General features: G+C 37.0%; 2 protein-coding genes across 2 annotated transcripts; one reads left to right on the forward strand and one right to left on the reverse strand.

The window, feature by feature from the left end:
* The first annotated feature begins 5078 nt into the window (after positions 1-5078).
* On the forward strand, positions 5079-6528 carry LOC139851939 (uncharacterized). Its single transcript, XM_071841164.1, has 4 exons — positions 5079-5105; positions 5225-5596; positions 5832-5987; positions 6133-6528. Exons 1-4 carry the CDS (start codon positions 5079-5081, stop codon positions 6370-6372), a joined length of 795 nt encoding a protein of 264 aa, XP_071697265.1. The 3' UTR covers positions 6373-6528.
* Positions 6529-8383: 1855 nt separating this feature from the next.
* On the reverse strand, positions 8384-10907 carry LOC139852011 (uncharacterized). Its single transcript, XM_071841259.1, has 3 exons — positions 9924-10907; positions 9644-9851; positions 8384-8493 (listed from the first exon to the last, which is right to left on the reverse strand). The coding sequence occupies exons 1-3, from the start codon at positions 10905-10907 to the stop codon at positions 8384-8386; spliced, it is 1302 nt and encodes a 433-aa protein (XP_071697360.1).
* Positions 10908-22393: the final 11486 nt, after the last annotated feature.

Raw genomic sequence — 22393 nt, forward strand, 5'->3', positions numbered from 1 at the left:
TTCATACTTTGCTCAATCCGTTTTCCAGTTCCAACTCTCCTCTTTTTCTAAGCTTTACCAATACAATGTACTTCATCATTAAACTTTTGACTGTTAAAGTCGTTTACAGTTTTTTTTTTTTTTTTTTTTTTTTTTTTTTCTGCTTCTTCAGCATTTCAAGAACTACTTCATAGTCCAGGATGTTTTTCAGAACTTCACATTCGAAAAATGTAATTCTTAGGGATAGTCGTTCTCGGTATAACTGGGAGAATTTCTACGAGATTTTCAAAATACTGATTGCGGGTTTCGCCAAAGAGATAACGAGTTGCTGGTACGTCTGCTGATGATGTTGTGAAAAAGGTTCTCCGATAACAACGTCGAAAGGACAAAGTATAAATATCGAGATTATAATAGGAGTAGTCTCACTGAGAAGTCGAAGTGGAGCTGTGACAAAATTAGCTTCTTGAAAAGGAATCGTATGATTGTTTTTGATAATGAATGATAAGGAATTCGACGCGGATACGTTTTAACTATAACTTCGGTTTCGAAAATTTTTCAGGTGCATCACTGTATGCATAAATCTTTCTTCCGTAAACGAGGTGCGGCTGGTTCAACTTCTCGATCGAGGTGTTTTCAAGAATCATGAAAAGATTTGAATGAGGATTATAATTGTCGAAGTACAAATGAGGTTTAGGATGAAATCAAGTGGCAAAATTGAAGAATTGTTTAGTTTCATATGTTATAATCAACATTTTATTTCATTTTAATTGTCCAATGTTTCTTCTTTATGCCACTTGTTGGATTTGGATAGGTAAAAAAAAATTCAAATATGAAATTTAAATGGAAATGGTTATTCTGGGGTGAACGGATACGTATATCGATGGTTGTAAGTAAAATAACAAATGACCGTTGAATCAGATTCAAGAATGTACAATATAACTTATTAATGTGAATTCTAAATATTCCTCGGGTACTACCCACCCGTTAAAATATTTTCATCATTATTAGTTTGTACGAAGGAATTTTTAATTACTATCTTTATGAAAATATACTTACATATATATTTTCTTCAGAGATAATCATAGATTTAATGAGTCAATAAGATAATAAACTCATTTGATTTATCGTTAATTCTAGATTACATAATCTCTAAGACTTTAGAAATTACATAATCGTCATACGATACGTAAAGCGAAGATAATCGATGTAGAACGATATATAGAACGAAGATCATACTCGAAGTACAGATATTGAGTCGTGTGATGTTGATATTCGAGAGACAGATTGTGATGTTGAGATTTTGGGGGTGACAAGAGTACTGTCGGCGTTGATGATGGTGGTATAGATTATGCTGCTGGTGCTGCTGCTGGTGTTTGTAACCTTCGCACCGTATTTTCTAAAGCCACTACCCGAGCGCGAAGCTCGTTGACTTCTTCTATTATACCGGGATGATTGACGGTTGGAACGAGCGAATGAACAAGATTCGAAATATGGGATAGTATGTAATCATGACGAGATACTCTAGAAATGAGCGAGAAAATGGTGTTTCGAATAGGTTCACCGGTAAGTGCTTCAGGTTCATCGTTAAGAGGACAATTTGGTGGATGGAATGGATCACCTTCTTCTTGCCTCCAGAGATTTAGTATATTACGAACCCATCCCCAATTCATCCAAAATAGATGATGGGAAATTGGTTGATCCATTCCGGTGACGCTGTTCTCGGAGCTCGAATGGAAATCCATATCGGCGTAGCTATCGAAGTCGGAGGAATTCGAACTGGATGAAGAATCCATCTTGTATAGTCGGAGAAGTGAATTTTTGGTTTGGAATAGATTATAGGAGTTGGGTTTGGTACTCTTCAATACATAATTTACATATGTATATATAATATCAAAATCCCATGAATTACGGAGAATCTTTGAAATACGTCAGGCAATGTCTATAGTAACAGATACGCTAAGATATGAATTTTGTCTATACACTATCGATGCACTAAATGCAGTAAGACGTGTCTAGACTTAAGAATGATAAGCAGGCAGTTCCCTAAGGATGATAAGCAGATGATTTCCGACTAGGATTGATAAGCAAAACTTTTGACAGGCAGACACGGTCAAAGTCCAGACTCACTTAATGTATCCTAACAACTACTAGTTAGACACACTAATGCAAGGCCTGGTTCGCTAAGACCAACGCTCTGATACCAACTGAAAGGATCCGAAACTAATCATCCGGACATCGTCCATATAGATTAAAAACGAATTACAATAGTTGATAACATCGCGAGGTACTTGACCTCTATATGATACATTTTACAAACGTTGCATTTATTTCTTAAAGGCAATCTATTATTACATCGAGAGTTGACATATTAGCCTAACATTTTATAACAACCAAATGATCTAATCTGCCATTTTCATAACAATAGTCTTTAATGAACTTCAATGACTCGAATGCAACGTCCTTGTATCATAGCTTAAATGGTCCCAAGTAGTATCCTTAACATGAGCTAATGCACAGCGGAAGACTTAATTCGTACCTGAGAATAACATGCTTTAAAACGTCAACATAAAGTTGGTGAGATATATAGGTTTGATGCTAGCAGCGTTATAACAATGGACCACAAGATTTCGTATATAATCATTTCAATAAAAATATTCTAAGTGGTTGAGCACTTGGTAACCATACTTAACATTTAATCACGTCGCATATTCCCTTTATTATGAAATCTTACTACACCGTACCAAGGTGTAGTCACGAAACGAAGTACTGTGCAACCGTTGAATACTGGTCGTCCAGTCCGGTTGGGGTTGTCAGGCCCGATAGATCTATCAACAGGATTCGCGTTTACAATACCGCTGTAAATATTAGTTACCAAGCTACAGGGAAGTATGCCAGTGGTACAACTCAACGTAGAATATATTTTTCAGTTACTTGTGTCCATAGCGTAAAACATAAAATACATGTATTCTCATCCCGAAATATTTAGAGTTTAAAAGTGGGACTATATACTCACTGTTGTCTCGAAGATATATATATTTTTGACTTGGTCTTCCGGTTGATATCACGAACCTATCCATATATAATATATCAATATATTTTCATTTTAAACAAACATCTCGTATATATATTTATAATACTTTTAATACTTTGAATAATTCCTTAGTCCGTAGTTAGCGTTTCGATGTTAGTAATTCAATTTTAATGGTTCATTTTTAGATGTTTAATATACCCGCAATAAATAAACCCCCAACGAAATAAATAAAACTCCCATAAAACCCCATCGTATATGTGTTGGTCGAGATTAATCTTGACCCATGGTACCGGTGTTGTCAAATGACGTGTTGCGTACATAAAGTACCGGTGTTGTCAAATGACGTGTTGCGTACAATCATGGGATCTTATGATTAATCTTCTCGTGTTGTTTACGGGTGATCCTGAACCATATGAAATTGAATTATGAGTACATATATATAAAATATCATGTTATCTTAGAAATATGTGATTTATATCTTTTTTTCCAATTGATCCCGTAGTTGAAATGATCTAGGATAACCAATTTTGTTTCGGTCATAGTTTCTTCGTTACAAGTCCGTTTTCGTTGATTCAAATTGCCATCTTCTTGGATCGAGTTCTTCTTTAAGACTATGAACTGTAAATACCTTGGTTTGTATTCAAAATCATACGGCATAAGTGAAACATTAGTGAAACATATGAAGTTAAACATTTTGTTACAAAAAAAAAATCATTTAATGACCATTTTTCTAAAAATACTTATACTTTGAAAAACCAAGTTTTACCTTATTAAATTAGCATATATTTAAGTTATATTACAGGTCTTGAAGTATTTTAAAAGTTAAGTTAGAAGGATCTATTTAGTTTGCAAACAAGTTTGAAAACATTCAAACTATGTTCTTGTTGTTAAACTTTTGTACCACAAAATAAGATAGCTATATATATATGAATCGAACAAGGTTATGAACATAGATTCTACCTCAAGTTCCTTGGATAAGTTTGCTGTAAAAGAGGAGTAAGAAGCTAGAATCAAAAGGGTGATAGAAGTGGATGAAAGATTGGAAGTAAGTTGGTGTTCTTGGAAGGTTTTCTTGAAGTGTTTTTGTATGGTTTTCTTATGGTGTTTATGTAAGGTTTTTGAGGCTAGATCTTCTTAGAACTTTACTGAATTGTTGAAGGTGTTTAAGGGTTATAAGTGTGTGTGTGTTTTAGCTAGGAGATTGAAGTAGTAAATGAATCAAAATGATGATACATATATACTCCTAAAAATGTGATCTTTAAGGATAACATGACAAAATTTTAGTTTGTAATCTTATGTATTTGTCAAACAATAATACAAAAGCAATTACCTTATACCTAGGGTAGTAACAAGGGCTGGTTAGGTGGTGATTTGATGTGTATATACCAATAGTAAATACGTATAGAAGATAGGTATGATACGAGTACAAATACTCTAGATATACGTATAGAAATTTTGTGAAAAATGGAATGAGGATTCAAATATAGCTATCTTTTGTGAATACACTTATATGATTTTATGTATTTAAGTCTTAAAAGTGAGTAAATACATTACTTATACGATATATGTATAAACATTATAAGTCTTAAGTATTTATGTCAAATAACGTTACGTATAGTTATCGTTTTGAAAACTTAAGTTAGTAGTTTCAAAATATACTTATAACTTATAGTTTTTGATACAAAATAAGATATTAAAACATTCATTAATCATGTTAAATATGTATATATACATATATATACGCAAACGTATAATTATCATATATTGTATAGTTCGTGATATCGTCGGTCAAACTAGACGGTCAAACGTTGTGTAAAACTCTTTTCGGAAATATAAATCTCGACAATTTGGATTACTTATCATGTTGGTAAGTTTTAATTTATGTAAATATTAATCTTATAAGTATAGAACGATCGAAAAAAAATGCGGGTCAACTTTAGGGTTTTTGCTTATCGTGTCGGAACCATATAGAAATTAGAGTTTAAATTTGGTCGGAAATTTCCGGGTCGTTACACCTTGCGTCCTTGCGTGTGAACCGTGGGTTATTCTTGTTACAGGCGCAAGAATCATGCTTGCGTCCTTGCGTGTATCGCAAGTTTACTCTTGCGTCCTTGCGTCTATTCGCAAGATGATCTTTGCGTTCTTGCGTCTAGACGCAAAATTACTTTTGCGTCCTTGCGTCCTTTTGTTTTTACTAATATAACTTCATTTCAGGATGATTGTCCGAAGAGAAAAAGACCTTTTCGTTCCCTGCACCCATCTGAGACAGAGAGAGGTTGTCAATGGTGGATCCAGAGTTCCTCTTACTTTCAAGGAGATGTTGTTGAAGACGAGAAAAATACACAAGATGATAATCAAGTTGAAGAGGAGTTGGGTGGCAGTTTGAAGGAATTATTGCAGGAGGAGTCAGAGCAGACCTCGGACCCTCATCCAACACAAAAAGGCAACAAATTGCAGGAATTGTTGCGTATGGTTAATATGTTGACTAAGAGGGTGGATGATCAAGAAAAGGAGTTGGCTGATTGTAAAAAGAAGCTTGATGATCATGAAAAACGTTTGAAAGAACAGGAACACCAGGAACATCAGGTAAATTGGCGCAAGTTTTATTTGCGACCTTGCGTCTTGCCTGTTATGATGGCGCAAGGTTTTACTTGCGTCCTTGCGCCTGATGTTATATCAGACGCAAGTACCATCTTGCGTCCTTGCGTCTTTTTGTAATTTAGGCGCAGGTTGTACTTGCGTCCCTAACTCAGACGCAAGGACTTACTTGCGACCTTGCGTATGGCTACTTTTCTTATTTTTTGCGTTTTGTTCATTATAGTATGCTGATAACGAGGATGCATATGTGGATCCTCGATCTTTCTCTGACAATGATACATCTCCGAGGGTTGTTAGACGTGGGAAAAGAGAAAGAAGGCCCACTCATTTTTTAAATTCCCCTTTCACAACACCGGGCTACAGAAAACCATTGGAGAAGGTATATCTATAACATTCACCAGGCGCAAGGTTTTCCTGGCGTCCTTGCGCCTGATGTTTATAAGACCTTGCGTTTTGCGTCTTGGTATACGCAAGATATATCTTGCGTCCTTGCGTATGTTTGATGACTCATATATTATATACAGTTGTCTGACGAAGTAGCTTCTAGAGTAAAAAGGCTGAAAGTTTCTCATCAAGGGACTAAAGAAGCTGAGAATGTGTTGCCAATGGAAACTGAAAAGCCTACTGAAAAAGGGGCTGAAAAAGCTGTTGATAAACAAGATGAGAACGTGGCTCTGGTGTCTGAGGAGATTGAGCAAGGAGTTGATTTGCCATTGGTTAATGAAGCAGAAAAACAAGCAGACCAGCATGATGTTAGTGAATGACGCAAGGATCACCTTGCGTCTTTGCGTCTTCTTCATTGTTGGACGCAAGGATTACCTTGCGTCTTTGCGTATACTTCACTGATGGACGCAAGAACTGTATTGCGTATTTGCGTTTGCATTACACCGACGCAAGACAATTCTTGCGTCTTTGCGTCTTTATTACTAATTGTTTTTTTTTCAGAAAAAGGAAAGGAAGAGAAAAAGGAAGGAAAAGGATTGGGTTTGTGAGGAGGAAATTTGGTCAATGGTTGATAAATTTATAAACGATCAAGGAACTTTGCAACCACCACCACCAAGTGCATGGAGAGATCAAAGGAAGCATGTGGGGCCAGCAAAAGATTTGAAATCACTAATCCTCAATAAGCAAGATACGCGTTGCATGTTCATTTTCCAAAATGAAACCTTCCTCTTCCTTGATACTGAGTTTTGGAAACGTTTATTGGGAATTGCATTTTCTGGTTATTTGGAAAACATAGTAAGTTTGTTAATAATTATAAACTTATGCATGTTTTGTTTTGTTTTGTTTTTAGCTTTATAACATTCATAATCAACTTGATCTGATTATAGCATATTGATGGATGGGCTACCTTCCTGTTGAGATTTCGGCAGAGGTTTCTGCCCCGAGCTAGCCAGATGTCCTCGAGTCCTCAGTTTCCGATTGCAGATTATACATGTAGTTCTCGATGGACGATTATGCCATTGGGTTTCCTCAATCAACTGGAGGAATTCAAGTCCTTTTATGATGATGACACTCAAAATGAGGAGGAGAAGGGGGATACATCTAATCCTGAAGCAGAGGGGATCATTAAATTCAATCCCCCAGATTATATGTATTTGATTGGTCTTGGGGATGGTAGTGATGACCTTTATCCATCCTGGGCTGAATGTGATAAGGTTAGTCCTTTTTTTTATATATAAACTATACATTTTGAGTAAACTGTAATAGGCGCAAGACAAATCTTGCGCCCTTGCGTCCGTTCGCAAACACTCTCTTGCGTCCTTGCGACCCTCGCAAGATTAACCTTGCGTCTTCATTATGGACGCAAAGTAAAATTTGCGTCCATGCGTCCACCCGCAAGGTAGACCTTGCGTCCTTGCTCCTGACGCAAGGTCTACCTTGCGTCCTTGCGTGTCTCGCAAGGTCAACCTTGCGTCCTGCCTTCTTGACTTTTTATGTTTCTTTTGTTGCAGATTTTGATTCCAGTACATTTTTCAGATCCTGAACATTTTATACTACTCACTTTGAACTTAGATGAACAGAGAGTATTAGTCTATGATAGTTTAAAGGGTTGTTTGAAAAAAGGTCAACTCGAGGCTGTCTTCAAAAACTTATCAGACAACTTGCCGTTATATTTGAAGGCTATTGATTACTTTAACAAGAAGCAGGACTCACAAATTGTTGACTATTATGAGAACAGAGAAGATGTAGAGTTGATGATCGAGGATGCACCGTATGTGCCAATGCAGAGTGGTGGCCATGGTGATTGTGGTGTTTGGGTCTGCCTTCATATGGAGAGGATAGTTTTTGGTTGGGATCAGATTGACAACATTGGAGATCCTAAAAAGGCTGCTAAGGACTATAGAATTCGAATGGCAAGAACATTCTTCCGTGCACGCTTTGATACACAGGAACCACCACCACCAGAGGACCCAGAGGACCCAAAGGTTGTTAATTAGTTAACTTGTAGATGTAATTATTATACAGTTTTTAGGTAAAACATGTAATTTTTGTATGTAAATAATCTGGGACAGACGCAAGGACTTTTTTGCGTCCTTGCTTCTGGTTTTTTGACAGAAGCAAGGTGTTGTTTGCGTCCTTGCGTCTCTTTAAATGGCTTACGCAAGGTTTTGTTTGCGTTCTTGCGTATGTTTGAAGGAACGCAAGGTTTTGTTTGCGTTCTTGCGTATTTAAAAGATATACGAAAGTTGATGTTTGCGTGCTTGCGTATGTTTCATGACATACGCAAGGTATTGTTTGAAAAGTTGCGTCTTTTTTAAAGACAGACGCAAGTTATTGTTTGCGTATTTGCGTGTGTTTGATGACATACGCAAGATTTTTCTTGCGTTCTTGCGTCTCTATGTAGGTCAATTTATGACACATATTTAAACAACTAACTGAGACTGATAAACAACAAACTGAGACTGATAAACAAGCAACTAATTCTGGTCCCCTAATTCTGGTCTAAATCGTACGTTTGATAAAATTGAGACTGATAAGCTTGCGAAGGTTCGACTTTCTCTTTCGACTTTGACTTTGATTTTGAGGCTGTTTTTTTAAACCTCTGAGAAGTAGATTCACCGGTTAGGTCATAAGAAGCGCTACATGTTGTTCGGTTATGACCTGCTTGCTTGCAACGAGTACATGTTCTTACTTTCTTTTCAGTTTCTTCACCTTGAGATGGAATCCGATCGGTACTTTTTGGGCGTCCAGGTGCTCTTTTCTTTTGAATTGGGGGCTTTACGATTTTCAAGATCTTGGGCCCTGGATCGGACCATTCGGATCGATGGGGCAAAGGAAGGATGTGTTCGGAATATGTATTTATATAAGTTTGAGACAAGAACCAATGTGATACATAACATGTAACATCTTCCACTCCGAAGAGTCGTGCTGCTGCCAATACATGTCCGCAAGGTATGCCTGATAATTGCCATTGCCCACATGTACATGTTCTATCTTCTAGATTAACGAGGCCGTTTTTCCTTCCATCACGCACCTCTATTAGATTGTTTGTCGATGGAAATGCTTGCCATCTTCTTGATTTGTTCGTCCTCTTACCTAATTTACGTTCAACATATGGAGTAACCGTTGAAGTGAGACTAACTGCTTTGTTGTGATGTTTGAAAAACCAATCCTGTATAGAAGCGCGAAAAAATTCCAATAACATGCAAACTGGTAGTTTGCGAGCATGTTTGGATAGAGCGTTAATAGACTCTACACTGTTGCTAGTAAGGTATGCATACCTAACATGACCAGCATGACTTCTGGACCATTTGTTGAAACCAACGTCATTTAGATACTTGTGAGACGCTTTTAATCTTCGTTGAAATACACTAACATGATCTTGAAAATCTGACAAACGATAAGCCTTAACCATTTTCCAATAGTGCCATTCAAAATATTTGAATTTGTTGGACATCGTTTTTATGCTCATGAATAGATGACGTGCGCAAAAAGAGTGAAAGGCTTCAGGAAACACATTTGAAATACCATGTGCTATTGAAGGAGCACGATCAGAAATAAAGGTAATCTCTGACATACGATTACTCATACCACAACTTTCTAAATGATCTCTTAGATTGCCAAAAAACCATGACCAAACCTCGTTTGTCTCGCCTTCACCAATTCCATAAGCCAATGGCAAAATTCCGTTATTGGCATCCATTGCAACAGCGACTAAATTTGTACCCAAGTATCCAGCTTTCAAATGTGCACCATCAACGATGATAATAGGGCGAACATTTTGGACAAATGATCGAATCTGCACGCAAACAAATCAAATGAGATTGCTATTAGTTTAAGATAAAACAATTGTAGGATGAGTGATACTTACAACTGCGCCAAAGGACATGTAACACATCACGAATCTATTTTCATTGTCAGTCACCACATTTGTCATGCTTCCTGGGTTATGAATCTTAATGTTATGAAGATAAATGGGAAGCATTCGGAACGAGTCATCCATACTGCCACGAAGCATCTCTATTGCATGACACTTGGCTCTCCATGCTTGATTGTAAGAAATGCTCACCCGAAAACGGTTGCCAACATCATCACGTATATCTTTTGGATTATAGTCTCGATTTGCAGCTTTGAACGATTCCATCAGAATACTTCCTAACACCTTTTTGGAAGCATGTTTATTATTTCCCATAATTTGGGTACGTGAGCATGTGTGTACGTCATGCAATTTCTTTACGATGAAGTTGTCAGTGTGGCGTATTTTGTATGCACTACATTTCCACTCACAATTTGGCAACATGCATTTAGCAGTGAATCGAGATTTGTCAGACTTTACAGGCTTAATTTGGAAGTTTTCTTCAAGACATTTTGTGTATAGATGGTTTACAAAATCATCCTTGTTTAAAAAAGTTTGTCGAACTTTAATCAAATCGGATACTCTATAACTGGTTGTTATTTGGCTCGTAGATTCAGTCTCTTGGTCATGCTCACTCAATAAAAGTGGCATATTCCAGAATACATCCTTTTTTTCTTCCTCTTCTTCATTTTCATCTTCATCTTGATCTTCTCTGTCATTTTCTTCCTCCGAAGCACTAGACGCGACAACTGATTCAAAAGGGTGATCTGTTTTTTTAATTTTACATACGTTCTCAACTCCATAGTTGAAGAAATCAAACTCTTCTGTGTTTGGAGGTGGTACTTCAGGTCGTGCTTCTTCCAAATTGGGTGTCTGAAGGTTTGTGCTCTCCTCGTTTGTTGGTAGGTTTTGTTGGACATCGTGTGTTGGTAGGTTTTGATGGACATTGTGTATTGGTAGGATTTGCACTGACTGTAAGTTTTCTGGGAGTTGATGCATTGTAACTTTGTCGACAATGTAAATATTAATAGGAGCATTTGATATTGCATGTTGTAGAAAATCACGAAAGTCTTCATAATCATCAGTAATATCAAAAACAAGATTATCGACAACATATCTCATTGAAACAGGAGCATTAGGTGGCAAATTAATTTTTCTAAGAACATTTTTTAACAATATTCTTCGAGTAATTAGTTTTTGGGGAGCAACTGGGAGTTTTAATCGTGTTCTAAAACAATCTAGAGGCAAATACATAGGTAAGTTATTAATAAATTGAAAAGAACCACCACAACATATATGAATAACAAAGGTTTCATTATCACTAAAACTCATTATTTAAAATAAAGAAAGTTACCTTAATGACGCTTGAAATTATATGATTTATGTTGAAATGGTGGAAATGAAGTGAAAATAGAGCTGGTAATACCTTATATGAATTGAAAAAGTTATCCGTAATAGTACAAAAATCGTACAAAATCTTATCCACGAAATCATGAAAATCTTATCTGGATAAGACGCAAGACGCAAGGCGCAAAGGTGCAAGTCGCAAGACGCAATACGCAAGGACGCAAGTCTCTTTGTTGCGTTTTGTCAGTAACGCAAGGTCGCATGGTCGCAAGATCGCAAAGACGCAAGGTCGCAAAGACGCAAGGTGTCTTGCGCCTTGCGAGGGCAAATTGTCAAACTTTTTTCTTTTAGGGCTGTCAGTCAACAAGCTTAAAAAAAAGGGTATTTTGGTGATAATCCCTTTTAGCAACTCTTACGATAAAATGATTTAACATTTACAATATATATAAGAGTAGCTTGTTTTTAGAGTTTAAAACCCTTTAGGTTTTTTTTTTTTTTTTTTTTTTTTTTAGTAATTAGACCCTTTGGAATCAAAGTAAGAAGTCTTGCCGTTAAAAAAAAAAAGGTAAGAAGTCTTTGTTATTAATAAGGGAAATCAAATTTAAGTAATCTACGTAAATTGCAATGTGTAAACTTTTTCTTACCAATTGATTTTTGTACCCATCCTTCTGGCCCAACACCTTGTGTATTGAATGACAGTGGGAGATCTCAAGTTTGAGTCTCATTTCCATAAAACGTTTCAGGGTATTTACCCGATTTATGGAGTGACCCCCGGAAGGTTTTACCGACCCGCATTTCAGGATTTTGGCTTGCTCCGCCTACCCCTCGGCATGGTTTAAGGATTGAGTCTCTGTAATGCGGTTCGAATTTTCGCCCGAAAGCACGTATGTGCGTGGAAAATGATCGAGTGAATGGGTCATTACCGTGCCAGTGATTCTAAATACTTTTCTTTAAAAAAGTGATTGCAAGTTCAAGTCTAACTCAATGAGTATATATAATATAGAATTTAATTATCGTGATTATAAAATAAAATATAAATAATAAGTGGGCTAGATTAAAATATTGCCTTTGTAAAAGTAGAATAACTACGTTCAAAGATGTTTGGCTTTTAAAAAATAAAAAATAAAATAAAATAAAATAAAAAGAATAACAAAGTGTTGTAGTATGGAGACGTTAAACAAACAAGAAATATGAATCTGAGCATCGATGCGGCGCATCCAATGATGGATGCGGCGCATTCATCAAGCGTTTTATGCCGAAGGTTTTGGATGCGGTGTTTCAAGCTGGTATGGCGCATCAAAGGGCAGAGATGCGGCGCATCACTCCACTGATGCGGCGCATCTGGTGCTAGTTTGAGCCTGCAGTCGCGATTTCTTGAATCTGAAACGTGGAAAGCAAGGTGATGCGGCACATCACCCATGAGATGCGGCGCATCGACCTGGAAATCAGCAAGTTGATCAAGTTGCTCAAAAGGGTTCCGTATTTTATTGACTAACCTTTTGCTTTAGGTGCAAAGTGTGTACTTTACACCTTGAATTGAGGCTGTGATCATGATAATTCAAGGGTGTAAAGCATGACTAGTTGATAAATAAGATGATTACTTGACATGATGAAGATTCCTAGCTAGTTGTCATGGTGTTCTTGTCTTCTCCTATATATAGAACTCATTGTATGCAATTGTAACACACCACACACAAATTCTCAGTAATAAAACTATCTCTAGTTGGTCCGTGAACTAAAGCAATCACAACGATTGCATATAACCACGTTATATCTTGTGTCGTTCTTTACATTTTCGCATTTATTATCTTTCGTTCATTAAGTGGGTTTGAATGATCTTATTAGAATCACTACTCGGCTAGTAATTTTGTAGAATTATTAGCGTTGTTTGGGTCCTAATATCCTAACACAAAGATGTTTTTTTTACATGTATACGCTTGAACGTAGCTACATTAATTTTTGTTTATTTATTTGACAATGGCCCATGTAACAATAAGTTGCAAAGCCCAACCCAAAAATCACAGATTCACATGAAAAACGTGTTACCACAAGCTTCTACGTGTCAGAATATTCCATCCCCAAATCTGTGTGTTCACACCTAAGTTTTTCTCTATATAAACCTTTACAACTTGAGATCCAAATCATTCCAAAATTAAAATGTCTCAATTATAAATTCTTTTGTTGATTAATGATTATCATTTTTTTTGTGCTGGGGACTTGTGCAGTATCTAGTTACAACTTACAAGTGTACAGTTTCACACTTTTCATATACATTCAGGTAACTTCTGCTTTCTTTTCAAACATTTTCGTTGTTGTATGATTAATGTTCAATTCATTGTTGTTTCAATTTAGGTTACAGATGTCTAATCTTTGTTCTATATGTATGCATATGCATATAAGTTATACCATATATCTGTGTGTTGTTTAGATCAATGTATTTTCAGCGTTATATGTTTTTCATCTAATCGATCGAAATTTCAATTATATCAACTATATTAATGATATAACTCAACTAATATATACACACGCAACTTATTCTCTGTTACATTAAAATCCTAATTCTCTTGCAAAAATGTCTGCATTCCATTAAAGTATCTTTTTTGGTTTAAGCCGGTTTCTAAATCTTTGTGTGCCCTAATTGGTATCTCTTATTTTATTCTTCATTCGAAATCGAATCAATTAAGATAAAACCAAAAATATCACTTGTTTCAGATGTTTAAATTTGCGCCAGGCATGGATCATATTCAAAGGTATGTTTTTCTTACATCGCACCTTATAACGGCATGGTCTGAGTATAAGTCCTTTGTTGATGATGGTGACAATTTATCGTTTGGTCAGACTCTTGTTCCTTTGCCTCCAAAAGCACCTAAAAAGGTTCACATTATCAGAATAATCGGTAGCTCCCATGGCACTGGAAAAGTGTAATGTAGCAATTTAGCAATGGATCATGTATACTAGGAGCTACGATTGAATGATTGATTGACATAACTATTAGCTAGAGGTAAGTTACTCCTATTAATAAAATAATTTTTATTTTTGTGATGCGATCCAACGGTTATTGTAATATATATCTATTTAATATTTGTATAAATTGAATTCGATTTCAATCAAATTATAGTTGTAATTTTCAAAACCGAAAACTGAAATTAAATTTTTACAACTTCAATTTGAGTTCGGTTAATTATTCGAGTTAAATGTGATGTCCAATAAAAAATTATTCTAGTTATAAACGGTTTCAAACTAAAAATATTAAATACCTCTAAACAAGATAAATACATACAACTAGTGAAATGACCCGTGAAACCACATGTTTGTTTAAATGAAACAGTTTAATAATATATTGTAGGTATTAAGTTAACGTAAATGTTAAAGTTATTTAGTTTAATGACCCGTGGAACCACGGAGTCCGACTAAGAAACTCGTCAGCTGAACATTTCATCAAACACCTAAAATGCATATTAAACAATCCACATCCAATCATAAGAGATACTATTGGTTGTTATTTTATTTTAAAAGAGTAAATTAAAATATAAATTTAGAATTGATTTTCTTCTGCCTAAATTTTATACATTCTCGTATTCAATTCAAAATAGGGATGGCACCCGCGGGTAACGGGCACGGGTTCTATATACCCGCGACCCGTCCATCGGGCTGGTTTTTTTGCTCGTAGAGACCCGTTACCCGCCCGCGGGTAAAAATATTTCGCTCATGCCCGTGACCCGCGGATACCCGTGACCCATGGGTAAACCCGCGGGTAATAATAATATACAACTTTGTTAAAAAAAAAAATTAGAAAAATTAGGAAATTTTATTAATTATAAACAATATTTACCAATAACACGTGTAAAATGATGTGAAAGTCAAGTTTTTTACTTATATATAATATTGTATTTTTAATCATTATTGCATTTCAAGTAAAAACCCTTTTAAATTGATAATTCTATGTATAAACTCGCGGATAAATTAAAAAAAGTCTCATAAATTAGCGGATCGGGTTTTACCCGCGACGGGTAGTATGTACCCGCGACCCGCCCGCGACCCATTGGCGGGTATAATTTTGTACCCGTACCCGTGCCCGCGGGTATGATTTTATGATTTTACCCGCCCATTACGAATCGGGTACCCGCGGGTCACGGGTTTTTTCTCGCCCATTGCCATCCCTAATTCAAAATAATTAATTAAAATTATTTAAAATTATTTAATTTTAATAATTAAAATAATTATTAATAAAATTTAGTAATAATAATTAATTAATGAGATTTAAGTTTAATATAAATTTATTTAGATTCATGACATCACCCATTATGCTTAGATTTTTTTCTTTTATTTTTTAACTTTTTTAATAAAAAAATTAACCTAATAATGATATCATCATCATTATAGAATTTTTATAGAAACTTTAGATAAGGACTAAAAAATGCAGTAGAATGGTAGGATTAGTGGATCAACCGACGTTATGTATAGAAAATAAAAACGAATTTTATTGTTCGATCAAACTCTTGATCCCGTGCCTCCAAAAGGAGCTGATGATGTTGAAATTATCAGAATAATCGGTAGCTCCCACGGCTTGATCTGTTCTGAATGTATATATTTTAATAATAATAACGGTACTCCTGGTGGGATGTACGTTATTTGGTAACCGAGAAAGTAGTATGTGAAGTATGGATGATGAATGATGGCGTTTCGAAAACGTTTACTAAGCTATACGATGTTACGGCATCGAATCTGATACCGTACGGGGTTAGGGGATTAGTGGTTTACCTATAATTGTAATGGGAGATGAAGATGATTGGAAGCCGGATGGACTTTATGTTTATGAACCAAACTCAGAACGCGTAACCGAGATAACTGATCTTGATAGAACAGAGTTGAAATTCGATGTTTATAACTACCATGAAACGCTACTTTTGCTTGATCGATACACAAGCAAAATTGGTGAATTTTGTTAAAGTTCAGTTAATTTTTTAGAATGGACTTAGCACGTTCTTTGGTATCTATACTCTGCTAAAAAGGTCTAACATTGATTTCTAATAAATCTCTTTCTGGGATTAAATTGATTTTTTTTTTTTTATGTGTACAGGGCAGATGAAGTATCGACTTTAGAATAAGTTGAAAAGGCTGTTGTTACTATAATGAAGAACGACATTTGTCACAGCGACTTACAGAGTAGTATTTAGATACGTTTCTCCAATGCCATACATAGGTGTCGGGGCCAAGGTTGTTCCTTTCTTTTTTTAAAAGGTTAAAGGTTATTGTTAGAATCGAGAGCCCTTTTATTTATTGATTTTAAGTTTCTTTTGTAAAATGTTTGTATTGTCTTATGTACCAATGATTATAGGTTTGTTGGAGGGAATTGTTTTCTTTATTGGAAATTTATTTATTTATATTAATTTCCAACTCATTGATTAAAGTTACGGCTCTTTAGACTGTTATTTTTTTTTTTTTTTTTTTTTTTTTTGAAAAGCAAGTAGATTTATATAAATCAACGAAAGAGTACAATGGTTGTCAATTTGATAACGACAATAAAACACGAAACTAATAGGCTATACAATTACACGGAACATGAAATTGCAAAGGATGCAATTCCGACTACAATGGATTTGTGAACCAAGTGTGCCAATCGATACTAAGATGTTTAAGTCTTCGCGAGATCCAATCAAAGGAGAGAGCTTGGATTTCCATTAATAAGGATGGAACCGTCGTAATCTTGGTCTTGAAAACTTTAGAGTTCCGACTCTTCCAAATCAAGTAACATACAACCCAACAAACCGTTTGCCACACCGCACGCTTGCTATCCCAAGCCAACGACCCAAATGTACCTAAGAAGATATCATCGAACCCAAATATTGCCGAATCATAACCCCACCAACCAAGAACTTTACTCCAAATTTCCTTTGCGAGTTGGCATGAGAATAGAATGTGTTCAACCGTCTCGATCCCCCCATCACATACCGGACATCTCAAACTATGCAAATCTATACCCCTTTTGTCTAATTCAAACCTCACCGGTACACGCCCACGTCGAGCTCGCCATATGAAAATCTCGATTTTTTTAGGAGCCAAACGATTACGAAGTGTCTCAATTGGATTAAAGTCCCTGGGTAAAATAATGTCATCAATCAATGTTGCCATTTTCTTCACTGTATACCCTTTTATCGGATCCAGATTCCACTGCCAACCATCACATTTGTCTCGGTCCAGAATAGTGTGCTGCAGCAGTCCATCAAGCTCGACTAATTCAGTAGCAGTTCGGCCCGATGGTTCACGAGCCCAAGTCCAACAAACAGCAGCCGCGTTGAGAGTTCCAACTATCTTGTCCTTCACGCTTGCGTTCTTGTTTAACTCCAGCATATATAATCTCTTGAATCTGTTTTTGAAGCAAAGGTTACCAATCCAAATATCATTCCAAAAAGAAGTATTCGCCCCATCCCCGATAACTCGAGAGAACGAACTGGAGAAGTGAATCCCTAGCTTGTCCACACCTTTTCCTGCATTACAAATAGACGACCAAAGGCTCGCGTTTGAATTACGAGTAATCTCGTTACCAAACACAAGCCCTCCGTTAGAACCATAGATGCTACGAAGCACTGTAGTCCACAAAGTGTTGGTTTCGGTTTTAAACCTCCACCACCACTTACAAAGAAGTGCTAGGTTTTTACATTTAAGTGACGAAATATTTAACCCTCCTTCTTCGTGAGGAAGAAGGATTGTTTCCCATTTAACCGAAGACATTTTCGAATTGAGACCCGACCCGCCCCAAAAAAAGTTACGTCTCACACTCTCTAATAATTTAAGCACACAAGGCGGGGCCCGAAAAAGCGAGAAATAGTAAAGAGGCAAACTAGAGAGAACCGATTTAACAAGAGTTAATCGACCACCGAATGACACCGTTTTAGCCCTCCATTCCGCTAACCGATTGTTGAACTTCTCGATAACCGGGGACCAATCATTCAATTTTTTCATTTTACAACCCACGGGGAGACCCAAATAAAAGAACGGTAGTTTGCCCGCTTGGCAAGAGCACCATGATGCTAGATCCTCCACAATATTGGTATTAATACCAACCCCGTATAACAAGCTTTTATTATAGTTAACCTTTAAGCCCGAAGCCCTTTCAAAACATTCCAACAAGTACATTAGATTTCGAGCATTACGTCTACTCCATTCACCGAAAAAAATAGTGTCATCCGCATATTGCAAATGGGAGATGACAACCTTATCAACACCCACCTCCACGCCTTTATACAAACCTTTCTCGACCGCTACTTTAGTTAGAATATTTAGCCCTTCCGCCGCGATAATAAATAAGAAAGGAGATAGAGGATCACCTTGTCTGACACCTCTTTTTAAGTGAAACTCACGAGTTAGAGATCCATTAATTAGAATGGAAATGGATGCCGAATGTAAACACGAAGATATCCACTTACACCATTTAACCCCGAACCCCATACACTTCATGACCTCAAGAAGGTAATTCCAATTAAGAGAGTCGAAAGCCTTTTCGAAATCTACTTTAAAAATGAGCCCGTGCTTTTTGTTACGTTTGAGATCATCCACCACTTCATTTGCCACTAGAACACTGTCAAGAATGAACCTATCACCAAGAAACGCACTTTGTTCCGGTCCAATAAGACGAGGTACCACACGTCTCAGTCTAAGGGAAAGCAATTTCACAATGATCTTGTAGTAACTACCAATGAGGCTAATCGGTCGGTAATCACCAAAAGAAAGTGGATCCGATTTTTTAGGGATAAGGGAAACGAATGAGGCATTGCATCCGTTTGAGAATTCCCCATTAACCCAAAACCAATTAATAGCCTCAACGAGATCCCTTTTAATAATACTCCAAAATTTTTTAAAAAATCCCAAATTAAAACCATCGGGCCCGGGGGCTTTAGAGCTACCACAACACTTAACCGAATTCCAAATTTCATCCTCGGTAAACGGCACCTCCAGATCAGCTGCTTCCAGATCCGAAATCGACGCATAGGATAAACCATCGAGGCTTGGTCTGTCACTATTCTGTTCGTTGAAGATGTTTTCAAAATGGCTCGATGCAATCTCTTTGATAACCACTGGATCCTCACACCAGGCCCCATTAATTGAAACCCCACGAATATTATTTTTATTATAATCCCTGCGCATTGAGTTATGAAAATATTTGGAGTTCTCGTCCCCCTCCGTCATCCAACGAACTCGAGCTTTTTGCTTCAACATACCGGTTTTAACTTTCTCTTTATCTAACCAGGTTTTCCTCGAAGACAACCAATTTTCAAATTCAACATTATCCAACAGTCCTTGTTCTGCTTTAATTTCAAGATCCATGGCCACACGCTTAGCATTCTCGATTTCAACATCTAGGTTACCGAAGTGCGAGTGGCTCCACACTTTTAGAGCCTCTTTCAATCTCTTTAGTTTATTGCGAAAGACACAGTCTTTCCGGTTTCCTGTCATAGGCATCGACCAGGAGTCGGAAATAACTTGATCAACACCATCCACAAAAAACCAATCATCGAACACTTTGAACGGTTTGGGACCAAAGTTAATGTCACCATCCGAAAGCAGAATAGGACAGTGATCCGAGACTATTCTATCCAAAGTAGTTACTTTAAGAGATGGCCACAAAACAAGAAAATCACCAGAGACTAGGAACCTATCTAGCTTGCTCATCTTGATACCATCGTCGCTAACCCTAGTGAATTTTCTCCCACCCATCGGAATATCCACGAGCATGTTTCTATTGATAAACTCATTAAACATCTTTGCCCGGTTTTCAACGAATTCACAATTAAGTCTCTCGGAGATATCCCTAACCTCGTTGAAGTCCCCGCAAAATACCCACGAAACCCCACTAATGCAAAGAAGATTGTCTAGCGAGTCCCACATCTTACGTTTACTTATATCATCGTGAGGCCCATAAACATTAACAATAATTGATTCACTTCCCGAAACCTTCCAGGTTCCCCGAATTGCGATAAAATAATCACCTATTAGATTACCACTGACTTCAAATACATTCTTGTCCCAAATTAGAAGTTGTCCTCCCGATTTGCCCACCATCTCTTTTTGAATGTACCCACACTCTTTCGACCCCCAAAGACCGAAAACCCAGTTATCATTTCTATTGTGACATTTAGTTTCTTGAAGAGCGAAAATCGAAGGTTTTTCCGAAATACATATTTTTCTAACATCCCCGAACTTACTTTCTTTCCCCGACCCAAACCCACGAATGTTTAGCGAGATAATCTTCATTTGAACCTACTAAAACGAAACAGAAAGAAGCAAACTTACATAGCATTCTTGGTCCATTTTAGACCAAGAGTCGTCCCAAATTCCTCAACCCCGATGCTACTCTCTGAAATTTGTTGTTTTAACTCCACATTCTTGCTAACACGCGAAGAGGAAGAAGATTTTCCTTTCGGGATTGAACTCAACTTAGTATAATTCTTCGACTTTTTCCCTCTTCTGATGCCATCAGTAACCTCGTTGACACCCCCCAGCACATCATTCTTAAACTTTTTCCTACTCACTTTATTAGCACGGAGAAGTTTCGACGAAGCTTTCCAATTACCAGCCGTATTCCAGTAGCAACTGGATGAATCAGAACCATATACTTTCTCTTTATTCTTCTTGTTAGCTGACACACCCTTTGGAGCCGAAGGTAAAATAGTAGGAGCAGAAACCCCCAACTTGTCAAAATTTAAGCCAGGTCCAACTTTGCTAGAAGGCCCAATAGGCCCAAGATTATTAGATGGAATAGGCTCGATTATTGGGCTGAAACAATCATCATTATCAGAGGAACGATCGGTCTCTCCCAAGTCTTCCACAATAACCTTATCACGAGGATCCAGGGGGTTATTAAACACACTCGGCCCAATAATAGGTTTAGGAGAACTTAGGCCCACCACTTCTACTGGAACGTCCACAAGATTGTAGATTTTTTTGCTTAGTTTGCTAGATTTATCATGGCTCTCTGACCCCACCTCCTCGTTTCCAGCATCTTTTGAATTAATAAAGTTGGAGGCACTAGGAGTTTCTATCACTTTGGACAAAGTGTCATCATTATCATTGATTAATCCAAAAAGATGTTTAATACCCATGCATGAAGACCCCTCATCTTCCACCGGAAAAGTAGCTTTGCTACGGCGACTTCCCCTGAATTCACCTTCTTCCATCTCGTCCGCACTATCATCAGAATACGAGTTTGAAATGTCATCCGAACCTGAAGAATCCTCCCAATCAGAGACGTTAATGTTTTCCAGATCCAATTCAATTCTATCGAACGATTCAATAATGTTAACAAATTTGCACAATGAGCCAGCGACTAACTTAACCACACCATATATATGTTCATCCTCCCACGTGTGAATTAGGACTTTTCCAGAGATTAAGTTTTGTTTCCCCTGAGTAATGTTACAGTTTCTGAATTCGATAGCCTTCCCCCACCACATAGCAATCGAATTAAATGTAGAAATGTTCCAATACTTAAAAGGAACACCTTTGATGTCCACCCAAACTAATCTTCCAGGATTAATATAACCACCATCCCAAACCTTTAAATTTTGCAAGCATTTGTTAAACGATTGATTGTTCCCCTCCACGATATTTTTTGCAATGACTGGGTTGTCACAAATAATCAATACAAGCAGCCCTCCAACATATTTTAAATGGAATCCATTCAACCCATTAGCAGACCCCAAAGTGGTGATTAGATTAAGCGACCCGATACTTTTTAATTCACCAAGAAGAACACGATCCTCCATATTAGAAAAAGAAGTGTTTTTTTCAACCTCCACAAATCTGGCTTTCTCTATCTCCTTTAGCAGCTTTCTCTCCCACCTCTTCTTTAAAATCTTCTCACGTAAATCTTCTTTAGAGTGGTTAACCTTAACCCTTCTGTTGTGTGATGGAACACCAAAGATAGTGTTCCTTTGCCTATTCCCATAGACTTCATTGAGATCAGGGAAGTCTTCACTCAATGCAAGACGATTCGGATTCTCCAAGGGATTAACTTTAGGTAACCACACTGACCTGCCGTTCACCTTTTCAGTCCTAACCGGATGAATGTTACCCCTACCCATATTAGGGTTCCTGTTAATTGCCTTGAAAACCCTAATATGCCTCGAATCAAACATAAT

The sequence above is a fragment of the Rutidosis leptorrhynchoides genome, chromosome 1, assembly GCF_046630445.1.
Source record: "Rutidosis leptorrhynchoides isolate AG116_Rl617_1_P2 chromosome 1, CSIRO_AGI_Rlap_v1, whole genome shotgun sequence".
Taxonomy (NCBI): domain Eukaryota; kingdom Viridiplantae; phylum Streptophyta; class Magnoliopsida; order Asterales; family Asteraceae; genus Rutidosis; species Rutidosis leptorrhynchoides.

Coding starts and splice junctions, on each gene's coding strand:
- LOC139851939 (XM_071841164.1), top strand. CDS start 5,079: ATGCTTGCGTCCTTGCGTGTATCGCAA. Junction 5,597..5,831: donor AGGAACACCAGGAACATCAG/GTAAATTGGCGC, acceptor TGTTCATTATAG/TATGCTGATAACGAGGATGC. Junction 5,988..6,132: donor ACAGAAAACCATTGGAGAAG/GTATATCTATAA, acceptor TATTATATACAG/TTGTCTGACGAAGTAGCTTC.
- LOC139852011 (XM_071841259.1), bottom strand. CDS start 10,907: ATGCATCAACTCCCAGAAAACTTACAGTCAGTGCAAATCCTACCAATA. Junction 9,852..9,923: donor ACATGTCCTTTGGCGCAGTT/GTAAGTATCACT, acceptor GTTTGCGTGCAG/ATTCGATCATTTGTCCAAAA. Junction 8,494..9,643: donor AGATCATTTAGAAAGTTGTG/GTATGAGTAATC, acceptor GTTGTTTATCAG/TCTCAGTTAGTTGTTTAAAT.